This window comes from Salvia splendens, chromosome 13 (assembly GCF_004379255.2).
Source record: "Salvia splendens isolate huo1 chromosome 13, SspV2, whole genome shotgun sequence".
NCBI classification, from domain to species: Eukaryota; Viridiplantae; Streptophyta; class Magnoliopsida; order Lamiales; family Lamiaceae; genus Salvia; species Salvia splendens.
This window is the reverse complement of record NC_056044.1, coordinates 32,392,588-32,404,587: the sequence shown is the minus strand read 5'-3', so window position 1 is coordinate 32,404,587 and position 12,000 is coordinate 32,392,588. Positions and strand designations below refer to the sequence as shown.

Genomic DNA, 12,000 nt, shown 5'->3' with positions numbered 1-12,000 from the left:
GGTCGGCAGAAAGAGTTACAGGGGTGTTTGAGAGTGGAGTTTTTTCTCCGGATCCAGAGTCAGATTCTGACATCTTGATTTTTGGCTGTTTTGCAGGTTTCGGAAAAGGTCGGGGAAGGTATAGTGAGGCTATGATGATATTTTTCTGAGCCCCAAGCCCGGATTAACCCGCTCTGATACCATCTTAAAGATGGTAATCGAGAGTGGCGATGATAGGCATTGAGAACACAGAGAGAATTGGGAGTAGAAGATCGTTTGTGTGTATTCTGTTATATCTTTTCAATGTTTACAGCTCCCAAATATATAGGGAAGAATAATTCCTATCTATGGAAAATAGTATATGCCTCAATCAATTACATTATTCTTTCTCAATCAAATATTCTTTCCTTAATCAACTATTTCCTCAATCTTCTTCTTCTTTTGCAGATTTCTCGGTTGATATCTTTTGACATATATACTATCTGGAGATGATGTATCGGGGGCTACCTGATCCCTATCAAGGCCAAGAGATCAACCGCCTCACTCTCGCCTACTTCGTCATCTCCGGCCTCGACATCTTCGCCGCTCTCGATCGAGTATCTCCTCTTTCTATAATTCTGTTTCCAATTCATTCCCCTCCCCTGTCCTTTGTGAAATTTTAAGCTTTTTTTATTATTGAAAATTATGCTCGAATCTGAACTTGTTTGTAGATGCAGGGATTGATTTTATCATAAAGTTTACTTTTTTATTGAACTTGATTTCGGATCTTTGGGTTGAGTAACTGCGCCATATTACGATGTTATAAAAATTTGCTAAAGGGTGAAATTAGAAGTTTAGAACTAAGTAGTTAGTGTGAAATCTCCATTGCTATTTTGGGAAATAGCTTTAGATATTTATGATGTCAGTTTTATAACCTCATAGCTGTACTTAAGATATGTGATTTATTATTAGTAAGCGTGATGAACAGACATTCCTTAAGTAAATATTGAAATATAGATTTAACAAAGCACTATGTTCTTAGTAATATGGTGTGTTTGTATTGATTTGAACTACGAATAAAGTACATAATTTTGATCGAGAGCGCTCTCGCATATCATAGGATTGTAATCTTCATTTAGTTTTGCTGTTAGTTATAGTTCGAGAAGGATTCTTGGGGTTTAAATAGCATAATTAGAGCTTCAGCCTTCAAGTATGCTGCCATGAGTGCCAGTGTGCATTAGTTTCTGCTTGTAGTTGTAGTTGACAGTTTAGCATTTAGCTCAGAAGATATATTTTTTGACAATCTGTTCTATCATTCTGTTAGATTGACAAAGAAGCAGTCATTAATTGACAAACAGATCGATTGCATTGCTGTCTCCAAGAAGGTGTCGGCCGTTTTCTTCATGCTAGCTGCCATGTTCTTCGCCGCTGCGGCTGCGATTGCTGCCGTGAATGCCAATCCCAAGAAGGAAGCATCCGGGGCCAGCTGGGCTGGCAGAGGTTGGGCCTGCATTGGCCGGGCCAGTTGTGGCTGCGGCAGCAGCAGCGGCCTCCATTCTGTTTGGTGCGGCCGGGAAATGGATCCATTCACTTTTGAACAAGCGGGAAACTGCAGCCAGGAAACACAAGGAGATGACTGCGGTTATGATTATTGGCGCCAAATTCGGGATGGGAGATCTTAGCGCCATTCACGGCGTGGCTCGGAGGTTGGAGTTGGAGAACAAATCTTTGTCCGAAACGGTTGAAGATGGGAACAAAGTGGCGGCTGTGAAAAAGGGCTTTGAAGATTTGGTAGCAAAAGTTGAAGCATACAGTAACACGACGAATTGGGCTAAAGATGGTGTGCTTCTGACTATTATCAAACACTCGAGTTAAACCTTCTTAAATACAGATCTGTTCAGTTTCGAATTACTGTATTTAATCTTTTGGAAGATCTTTTCAGTTCGAATTAGTTTACTAATTATTTTAGCAGATTTGTTCAGTTTCAAATATTTGTAATTATATACAGATTTGTTCAATTTTAGACAGACGGTTGAGCAATTGGTGTGGGTTATTTGTCTAGAAAATAATACTACAACTGTTTTCCTTTCATAAGTACTTTGGATATGCAATTTCATATCGGGGGCTATTAAACTTTTATTCTATGACAGTACCAATTAATTTTGTTACCAAGGTTGCAGCTACAAGGAAGGTTTTGTTACACGGTTGATGTTTACTTCTTCCCCAGTCTTAAAACAGAGTAGTACATCCTATAAGCTCTTAAAACAGAGTAGATCCTACAAATCATGGATGCTTTCAGGGATCAAACGACAAGCACATGCACGGGTCAAATTTTGCTCAGACAACAAGGTGGTGCATGGTCGACACTCTGACCGAGTGTGAAGATAGCTCCGAGCTGTGAGCTATTATCTGCTACCTAGATCCCATATCTGAAAATTGATCAATGATATTGTGTGTGAGCATATGCATAAATATTTAGAGAGGGTTATAAACCTCGCTCAGTTTAGTTGTGGATTTTCTCATTTATAGACTTACTAAACCATAGGCAGCAATGTAAAACATCTTAGTTTGATAATTAATCATAACATAGTATGTAAAACATAGTATGCTTGATAGTCATTGATTTCTCGTCATAAGAAGAGCATACAAACAGCCAATGGATCTCTTAGAGAGTGTAGCACTGTTTCATGCTTAGGCTTCAATTAGAAAAAAGTCTTGTAAGAAAATCAAATTCATACCAATCTGTTAAGAATATGCATGGCTGTGATAAAAAACAAAATACGATCAAATATAGTACTACAAATTAAGTAATACTCCTACTTAATAAATAGAAAAAATAAACTAATATCTAAAAATAAAAAGAATAAAACAAACTATCTATTATATACAACAGAAAATAAAACACTAGTAGTACTAAATACCAAAAAAAGAAAGATAAAAGGTTCAAAGAAAGTAATGCTCTGTCCCCTTGTTCCCAACTACAACTATGCTCTGAAGCACCAATTCTTTAGCACAGTTGATAACACTATTGTATTTCTCATCATTCTGTAGTAATTCTTCAAAGCTCTTCCCCACCGCCGCCACTTTCTCCCCATCATCAACCTCTTCCGACAAAGATCTGATCTCGACCTCCAAGCCACGAGCTGCATTTACAATGCTATCGAGACCAGTCACGATGGGCCGGGCAACCAAAATCATACGATCCACTATCTCCTTGCGTTTCTTGAGCGCAGTCTCACGCTTCATGAGAACTGATCGGCGCCATCGCCCGAGTGCAGCGAACAGAACGGGGCCCGCAGCCGCCGCATTGAATAAGCGAGAATACAGTTTCTTGGAGACAGCAACGGAATGGAGCTGCTTGCTGAGTTTCTTTTCCATGGCTTTCAGTTCCATCTCCATCATCAAATGTTTGCTACGGAGACGAGATGTATCTTGCAGGAAGTTTTGAGCTATTAAGGTAGGATTATTACCTGATTGCTCGTTGTTTGTAGGGTTGAGACGGAGTTGGAGTGCTGAGCAGAACTCGGGAGAGTTGAGGTTGTTGATGTAGTAGCTGTGGACGAACTCAACCAATTTATCGTTATTTACAGCGTGGAACGCCGAAACTAATTCTTTGGCCATGGGGTATATATATATATGGGCGGCGCCGGTTGGTTGCGGTGGAGGAAGAGATTTGTGATGCGCAGCAGAGGAAGAGGAGTTTGATGAAATAAGCCTGCAAAGCGCGTTTATAATAATATAGAAAATTTCAATATTTTTCAATAGTCAAACCAAAAAATATATATACCCCGTAACGCGTTGAGTCAAGTATAGGAATTAATTTAGGAACAAAAAGTGAAATTAACAGTGGCAATTTAGCATAACATGGAGTAATTAAGTCTAAAAATAATTAATTTATTATGCTCGATTAAATTTACGAGGCTCGAAGTATTTATTTATTAAATAGTAGTAGTAAAATTTAAAACCCAACTCGATGTAGAAATAAAAAGTTACTAACAATTAAATGGACCCGTTTAAACTGCAAATACGTTTAGCCACAAAACAACTCGATGCATACACGGTATTAACACGAAAATGGACTCCAATTAGAATTAGAAGAGTGAGGGAAGGGTTTCTTTCATTTCCTTTTTGTCTATTTTTGGCTATATATCAATTAAAAAATTAAGGTATATAATTGTCTGGGTGCACATTACTCATTTCATATATAAATGTTTTCAAAAGAAGAACTTATTATTATACTCTTTCCGTTCTACCAACAAAAATCACTGTTTACTTAAATTAGGAAATGATTAAATATTCAAATGTATTTTCTATCACTTATTTGAGAAGGTCATGTACTACTTTCTTTAATTTTGAAGAGTTTTATTTTCCTTTTCTCCACACAAAAAGTAAATAACAAGTTGTATTTTGTCTTCTATTCTCCTTCATTTAAAATTCACTAATTTTAAGAAATTAAGTTTACCTTTTTTTCTGAAAAAGTTAAATAAGCAACATACTTTCTCAATTTATCATAGATGCACAAAATTAAATATAATCATTTTGTTTGTAATCTCAAAAAATTTGTTTGTGATTTGGTGCAATGGAAATCGAGAGATTTGGATGCTTTGCTTCAGCTACCTAAGCATGAAACATTCCTACACACTTGAAGAGATTCACTGCTATCTGTATGTTCTTCATATGAAAGAAATTGACGACTTATCAAGCTTATAAGGTTAGTCAATATAACTCTAGAATTTCAAATTGGATAACCCTAAATTTTGATACAGTATGTCATGATCAATTTTCGAAGTATAATATTTTGCATTGCTGCCTCTGGTTTATCAATCTCAAATAGCTTAAAATTGCAATCGCTATCTTAATGCAATCAAAACCAGACCTCGAGCACAGCCAAGATCAAACTCGGAACGAACAAGAATACAATACACAATTGATTGAAATGATTAAGTCAAGAAAACACTCTGAACTCAGATGAAAAATGGTGGAGAACTTTTATTCAATGTATGGAAGAACTCTAACTAACACAAGATGAAAAACTCTTTCTCTCTTTTGCTAGTTACAGCTCGGCTCCAGAAGTGAAGAATCTAACTAACTCCCTCCCCTTTCATACTCAAATAATTGTGAGGGAAATACAAACGAAAAATACAAGAATTTGCATATTAGTCCCCGAACTACTGCATATCAGTCCTTGAACTTTCTAAGTTGTTCACAACCCATAGAATGATAGCTTGAAACTCATAGAATGATAGCTTGAAACTCATAGAATGATAGTTTCCAACTACAAGAATGATAGTTCAGTTTTGCCCCAAATTCCATAACAAATCTCCACCTTAGGACACAACTGAACAAACTTCCAAACACTTCCAACTTTTTTCATTCACTTTAGCTGGATTAGATTCACCAAATCCATACAATACTTCAGTTTTGAACCGGGTAACACTTTTGTAAGCATATCAGATGCATTGTGCTCAGTTGCTACCTTTTGAATCTTCACCGAGCCTTTATCAACCTCATCTCTCACAAAATGCAGCTTGACATCCACATGCTTACTCCTCTCATGGAATGTTTGATGTTTGGATAGACATATAGCACTATTTGAATCACATAATATTGTCACAGTTTCTTGATCAACTCCAAAATCAGAGCAGATCCCTTTCAGCCATATGCTTTCCTTTACAGCTTCAGACATAGAAATGTACTCAGCTTCAGTTGTTGAGAGAGCCACCACAGATTGCAAACTTGATCTCCAACTGACTGCAGCACCATACAAACAGAATACATAACCAGATTGGGACTTCCTTGTGTCTATATTGGTTGCAAAATCAGAATCACAATATCCCATTAGAGGCTGCTATTCAGTTTCCTTACTCCCATCAAACAATATTCCATAATCATGAGTTCCATTTAGGTATCTCAGTATCCATTTCAAAGCATGCCAATGCTCCAGACCTGGATCAGCCATGTATCTGCTCACAACACTTATTCCTTGGCTGATATCTGGCCTTGTACACACCATGGTGTACATAATACTTCCCACTATGTTTGCATATGGGATTTTTATCCATTTCTCTTCTATGTTCATCATCCTTTGGGCTTTGATTCACACTGAGTTTAAATTGTGGACTCAGTGGCATGCTCTGATGTGTAATTTTAGGTCTTTTTAAATCAGAATATATACGCACTCAAGTTCACAAAATTATCCCTAATATTACCACTTCACTGCAAGAGTACAGCTTCGTGTGTAGTAATTTAAGGTGTCGATCCACAGGGAAGGTAAGTTCGTTTAACTCCAAATAAATAAAAATAACAGTAAAGATGAATGTTTTTGTTTGAAGTTTGTTTTCTAAAAATAATGAAAAATAAAGTTTAATTCAAATTAACACAAGTGAGACAATTGTTACTCCAAACACTTGCTGACAAGACACAGATTAATCCTATGCATTCAATTCTATCTCATGCGTTCGGGATAATTTAACACAAATCAACATGCAAGCACTAAACATGCTAAACATCAACTAGTCAAAGAATAGCTAAACACTTACTCTTTAAACCAAATTCAATAATCCTAAGAACCCTACGGAAGCGCGAGATTCAAAGTACAATTGTAATTAAGATCAAAATCCATTATCAAGTTGTCATCTAAACAATTCCAATTGATAATTCATTACCACCACAATCCATCCCAATTCAAGCTAAAGAGGCATTAAATTAAGACTATAGAATTACCACTAAAGATGCACCTAAAGTAATAAATTCATTCAATCAAATAAGTAGTAACAACGAACATGAGATAAAAACGAGCATAGAATAAATCACGAAATCAAAATGTCATACTACGTGTTTGGAGTAACACAAGATTCTTAGCCTAACATAATTAAACCAAGAACAATGATAAATGGAGATAAAACTCTAGAAACCATGGAGTAAATTTGGAGAGGATGATGATGAATTGCTCAATTTTTGCTCTCTCCGTCTGATATCTCTTTTCCCGTCGCTCAAGTCTCACTGCTCCGAAAATATGGCTGCTCCAATAGTCTCCTCCCCAAAGTCAAAAGTTGCGTCTGCCTTTTATATGTTGATTTCCTCCAAATCCTCAAGTAAAATCACGTCTCCCTCTTTTCCTCAACTACTTTCTTTTTCTTTTTTTTTTCTTCTTCTTGGCCAAGTCACGATTCTTTAGTCATCCAAATATATTGGGCTTCTTTCCTTTTCCAAATAATTGATGGGCCCAATTCATAATTTGCTGCCAAATAGTCTTGCAAAATTTAAGCTTGTACCATACGTATATCTCCAATCTACATGTGCATATATCAACTAATAAATATTTATTAAACTTTAATGATTAATTGATACATAATTTAATATAAACATTAGGAGAAATCTTGGAGTAAAATTAGCATTATTTGATTTACATCAAATACCCCCAAACTTAAGTTTTTGCTCGTCCTCGAGTAAGATAAGCAATCAAGCACAAAGGTTTTCAATTCATGACGAGACTCGTGAAATCCCTAAATTCATATCATAAAAACTCTCACAAGTCAAGAGATTACCAAGCTAACTCCACATTCTCCTTTGAACATGACTTGGAAAGAAAGTATGAACACAAACCAGCTCCCTAAGATCTAGTTATCCAACAAGCAATCCAAGTCCAAGCAATGACTCTAGTGTCTCAAACCATCGTTGCTAAATCGTCAAAAGAAGTTCATTCGGCTATTCTCTATTTTAAATCTATAAGGTCTTTCCACAAAACTCAAAGCAGAACTCATCAACAAAATGTGAATACCTTTGCACAAATCAAAAGGTCTTTATTTGTGGTTGTAATGGGGCTTTTTGGTTAAGGTGGGATATCAAATTTGGTTAGTAGCTCATTCCACCAAAATCAAGAATACTAGCACATCCCATAGGACAACATCTCCCAAAGCTTCATAATAATTAAGCATGAAATTTCCACAGTTCACCACCCCCAAACTTAACATAACATATCAAGCTACTTTTTTTTTCTTTCTTTCGAGCACTAATTTGAGTTTTTTTTTCCTCTCTTTTTTTAAGCCTTGGCTTTTTCTCTATGAACAGGCTGCCTCTTTTTTTCTTTTTTTTTTTAACTTGGCAACTTTGCACTTTATTTCTCAAGCATAAATTGGATATTACATAACAAGCATCTGACTTTATGGCCTTTTTCTTGTCACCAACAGCAACTACCCAAAGATGTGCTAGCACCTCAATTTTAGTGACAAGGACTGAAAAGAAGGGCTAACAAAAGGATATATCATGTAGGCTAGTATAGTGACTTCAAAATTTTAACAAAGAAATTAGGCTATAAGGCTCAAACTGACTCGCTAGGGGTTCATGTAGGGTCAGGCATGTGATATTTTGGCAATGAGGCTTTTAGTCCTAATGCCTAGATCATTTTTGTGCATCGACATCAACAAAATATATTCAAGTCCTACTCAAATTATGCAAATTAACCATGTAGATTTTTAACTCATTTTTCAAAACCGAAATAGTTCTCTCTCCTTAGCTCAAGAAATCGGACACCAAAGAACACTACTCTTTCCTAAATTAACAAGTAAGACTCCTTGTTCTCTAGAAGCAAGTAAGTGACAACTAAGTTCATAGCACAAGTTCACAGGAAAAGCTAAGTCCACTTAGTGACTCGTAACAAGTATGAGCAAGTAACAATCCATAGGAAATCATTCTAACGTGCGCACACGGCAGAATTTCGACCCTCCCCCAAACTTAAATTCTACATTGTCCCCAAGGTAGAAGACAAATATAAGGTGGGTATAAAGATACTCCCCTGTCATTGTGGAGCTCATGGGTGGGTGGGTTGGGCGACTCTTTTTTTTCCAACAGTAGAGATACGACCTCCATCTTCACCCCTACACAAAAAAACAAAAATAAAAAATAAAAAATGCTCAATTCAAAATAAATATTGAGGGAAAGAATTGAGCAAACAAAACCCCCAATATATGAAAGTAAAAACAAAAGAACAATAAAAGACTTGGGTTGCCTCCCAATCAGAGCCTTTGTTTATAGTCGTTGGCTCGACCTTCTTCATCCTCGGTCTACACTTTCGGACTCTCTAGTGTGACCACCTCTCTTGCTTTCTTACCACTTTCACCACCAACATAGGCCTTCTCAACATTGATGGTCAGTTGCTCACCATTTATTCTGAATGTAACAGAGTTATCCTTTGCTCCAAGCAATACATCTCCCGTTGCTAGAAATGGTCTACCAAATAAAATTGGCACTTCTTTATCCTCTGGCATGTCGAGCACAATAAAATCAACAGGAATGATGAACTTATCAATTTTAACCAAGACATCCTCAACAAATCCAGTGGGCTTCACTATGGAGTGATCAGCCAATTGTAGAGCGATGTCGATAGGCTCCATTCTTTCCGCCAAACCAATGGCACGAGCAGTTTTCAATGCCATCAGCGAGATCCCTGAACCTTGGTCCAATAAACACTTTGTGAAAATCGTGTTACCAATTTCACATGGTATGATGCAACCTCCTGGATCTCTTCTCTTCGTCGGCATGATTCCAGATATCAGCTGTGAGCAATTCGTGCTCAATGCCACAACCCCCCCATCCTGAAGTTTCTCCTTATTTGCCATCATGTCTTTGAAGAATTTGGAGAATCTCGGGAAATTGGTGAAAAGATCCACTAATGAGATGTTTATATTCACCTTTCTAATCACATTCATCATCCACTCAAAACTCTTTTCTTGCCGCACTCGCTTCTTTCTCGTGAATGGAAATGGAGGCAGTGGAATGTCATTAGGAATACTGTACTTGCTCTTCGTAGGTTCTGTCTCATTGACCTTTTTGTCTTTTTCTCCTGGTGCAAGTCTTCCATTTAACTTAGATTCATCGTCTTGTTCCTTACTGCCAGATGCAGCCTGTTCTTGACCATGTTGGGCATCCTGCACCAACGCGGGACTTCCCTTACATGCCTCGTCCGCCCCTGCGTGCGAGGAATGCAAGCCTAACATCTCATCCGCCCCTGCGTGCGAGATGCCGGAAGTACCTTGGTCGTCCATTAAAGGCATTGAATCCAAATTTCTTCCGCTTCTCAGGGTGACTGCTTTGCAATGTTCATTTCCCTTGGGGTTGGGCACTGTATCACTTGGAATGGTACCGGGAGTTCTTGTATGAGAAGCCGTAGCAAGCTGCCCTATTTGTGTTTCCAAATTCCTCATAGAAGCCTCGAGCTGTCCAAACTTCTCAATTGTTTTCTCTTTGAAGAAATCATTCTCTTTTTGACTCTTTGACATGAAAGAGAATATCTGTCCCATCTGATCTTCTAGAGAAGGTTTCTTATCAAAACCAGGGGGTTGGGAGTTGTTTCGCCATTGGTTCCCACCATTGTTATTAGACCCAACTTGGTTCCAATTCCCTTGTTGTTGAGGCTTCCAGTTCTGATGATTGTTATTGAATTGACCCCCCTGGTTAAAACCTTGGTGGTTATTGCCTATGTAATTCACATCTTCAACTGTTTCTTGGGATTGGATCATTTGACATTGATCTGTGTGATGCCCACCTCGACACAGTCCACATTTAACCATTGCAACAATTTGAGGTTGTGGGTTCAGCTGCATGGAAGATACTGCTTTAACCACCGATGTCATTTGGGTGCTAATATTAGCTAGTTGTGCCTCAACTGCTGTCATTCTCTCAGATTCTACTGAAGCTCCGAAGGTATTTCCTTTCTTCTCAACCGCTCTCCTTGGATTGTACCAGTTTCTTTGATTATCTGCTAGTTTTTGAAACAAGGTCCTCACTTCCTCATGTGTCTTATTATCAAGATCTCCACCAGTACTTGCATTTATAAGTCCCATGCTTTCGTTGTTTAAGCCTTGGTAAAATTTGACAAGATCACGGCCAGGAGCAAGACCATGGCTGGGACACTTTCTCAACATCTCAGTAAACCTTTTCCATGCTTCAGCAAAAGATTCATCATCTTGCTGCCGAAAAGATGTGATGGCATCCCTCAATCTCTCAATCTTCATTGGTGAATTATATTCCAGGAGAAACTTGGATTTCAGATCTTCAAAGGTCGCCACATTGTACCCCGGAAGTGAGTCGTACCACTCTCGTGCTTTGTCTCTCAACGAAAAAGGAAAGAGAGCTCTCTTGATATTATCATGTGGCACATTTGCAGGTCTGTGGTCCATGGTCAACTCATAGAATGCATTGAGGTGGCTTATGGGCTCTTCGTCTTCACGACCATGGAACAAGGTGCCACCATTCACCAAGCTGATGTAGTGAGGTGGGATGCTGATGTTATCCGTAGCATAGGCGAAATTTCCCGGGTGATCAACTCCCGATCTGACAGTATCGCCGAACTTTTCCACAGGAGGAGCATTGTTATTGTTTTCGGCCATCGACTCAGCTTCTAAATCACTGCTACTACTCTCAAAATTTGTTTCAAAAATTGGATTTTCTCTCACTGGACTCTGATAGTCCTGATGTGTATCAATCACAGCTGAATTATGTCCTCTTCTATGATGAATCAATAACCCAAATTGCGGTGTACCCTTAGATCTGGTTCGCATCCACTGTTTTTTTTTTTTTTTTCTGTTTTCAATTTTCTAGAACACCTGCACAACAGAAAAGAAACCAAGCACAACTCAAATATACCAATTCTACCGAAAGCGAAACTCTCGACAACTTCGAGGTTAGTCTTAGAAAAAGTGTGTGCTGGAATGTGTACTAGCAAACTTAAAAAAAAAAAAAAGAAAAAAGAAAAAAAACACAAGGAGTTAGAAAGATACTACCACAAATAAAACACTCCTTCGTCTTCGAGTCCAGACGTGGTAGATGGCTATCACCCGTAAGAACACGAATTAAGTACCTATAAAATAAAATTAAAAAGATGAAATAAAAGTAAAAATAAAAATAAAAATAAAACAAAAAGTTAAACAACCTATTGCCTTCCCCGGCAACGGCGCCAAAACTTGATGTGTAATTTTAGGTCTTTTTAAATCAGAATATATACGCACTCAAGTTCACAAAATTATCCCTAATATTACCACTTCA

The 12,000-nt window shown here is 37.7% G+C and overlaps 2 protein-coding genes across 4 annotated transcripts; one reads left to right on the top strand and one right to left on the bottom strand.

Annotated features, from left to right (window-relative positions):
- On the top strand, positions 1 to 2,055 carry LOC121760303. 3 transcript variants are annotated; one of them, XR_006041873.1, is made up of 2 exons: positions 1 to 575; positions 1,283 to 2,055. XR_006041873.1 is itself a non-coding variant. In XM_042155965.1 (2 exons), exons 1-2 carry the CDS (start codon positions 468 to 470, stop codon positions 1,638 to 1,640), a joined length of 432 nt encoding a protein of 143 aa, XP_042011899.1. In that variant the 5' UTR covers positions 190 to 467; the 3' UTR covers positions 1,641 to 2,055. The 3 variants fall into 3 exon arrangements, 2 of the variants coding, with proteins under 2 accessions (XP_042011899.1, XP_042011898.1); XM_042155965.1 differs by having other exon boundaries at positions 190 to 575; positions 1,317 to 2,055; XM_042155964.1 differs by having other exon boundaries at positions 190 to 575; positions 1,299 to 2,055.
- Positions 2,056 to 9,020: 6,965 nt separating this feature from the next.
- On the bottom strand, positions 9,021 to 11,516 carry LOC121760915. Its single transcript, XM_042156505.1, has 2 exons — positions 9,989 to 11,516; positions 9,021 to 9,799 (listed from the first exon to the last, which is right to left on the bottom strand). Exons 1-2 carry the CDS (start codon positions 11,514 to 11,516, stop codon positions 9,021 to 9,023), a joined length of 2,307 nt encoding a protein of 768 aa, XP_042012439.1.
- Positions 11,517 to 12,000: the final 484 nt, after the last annotated feature.

Excerpts from the sequence above, each read along its gene's own strand:
- LOC121760303 (XM_042155964.1), top strand. The coding sequence starts at position 468 with ATGATGTATCGGGGGCTACCTGATCCCTATCAAGGCCAAGAGATCAAC. Across the intron at positions 576-1,298 it reads TCTTCGCCGCTCTCGATCGA|TCATTAATTGACAAACAGAT; the intron begins GTATCTCCTCTT and ends ACAAAGAAGCAG.
- LOC121760915 (XM_042156505.1), bottom strand. The coding sequence starts at position 11,516 with ATGCGAACCAGATCTAAGGGTACACCGCAATTTGGGTTATTGATTCAT. Across the intron at positions 9,800-9,988 it reads GCCTTTAATGGACGACCAAG|GAGAAAAAGACAAAAAGGTC; the intron begins GTACTTCCGGCA and ends GACTTGCACCAG.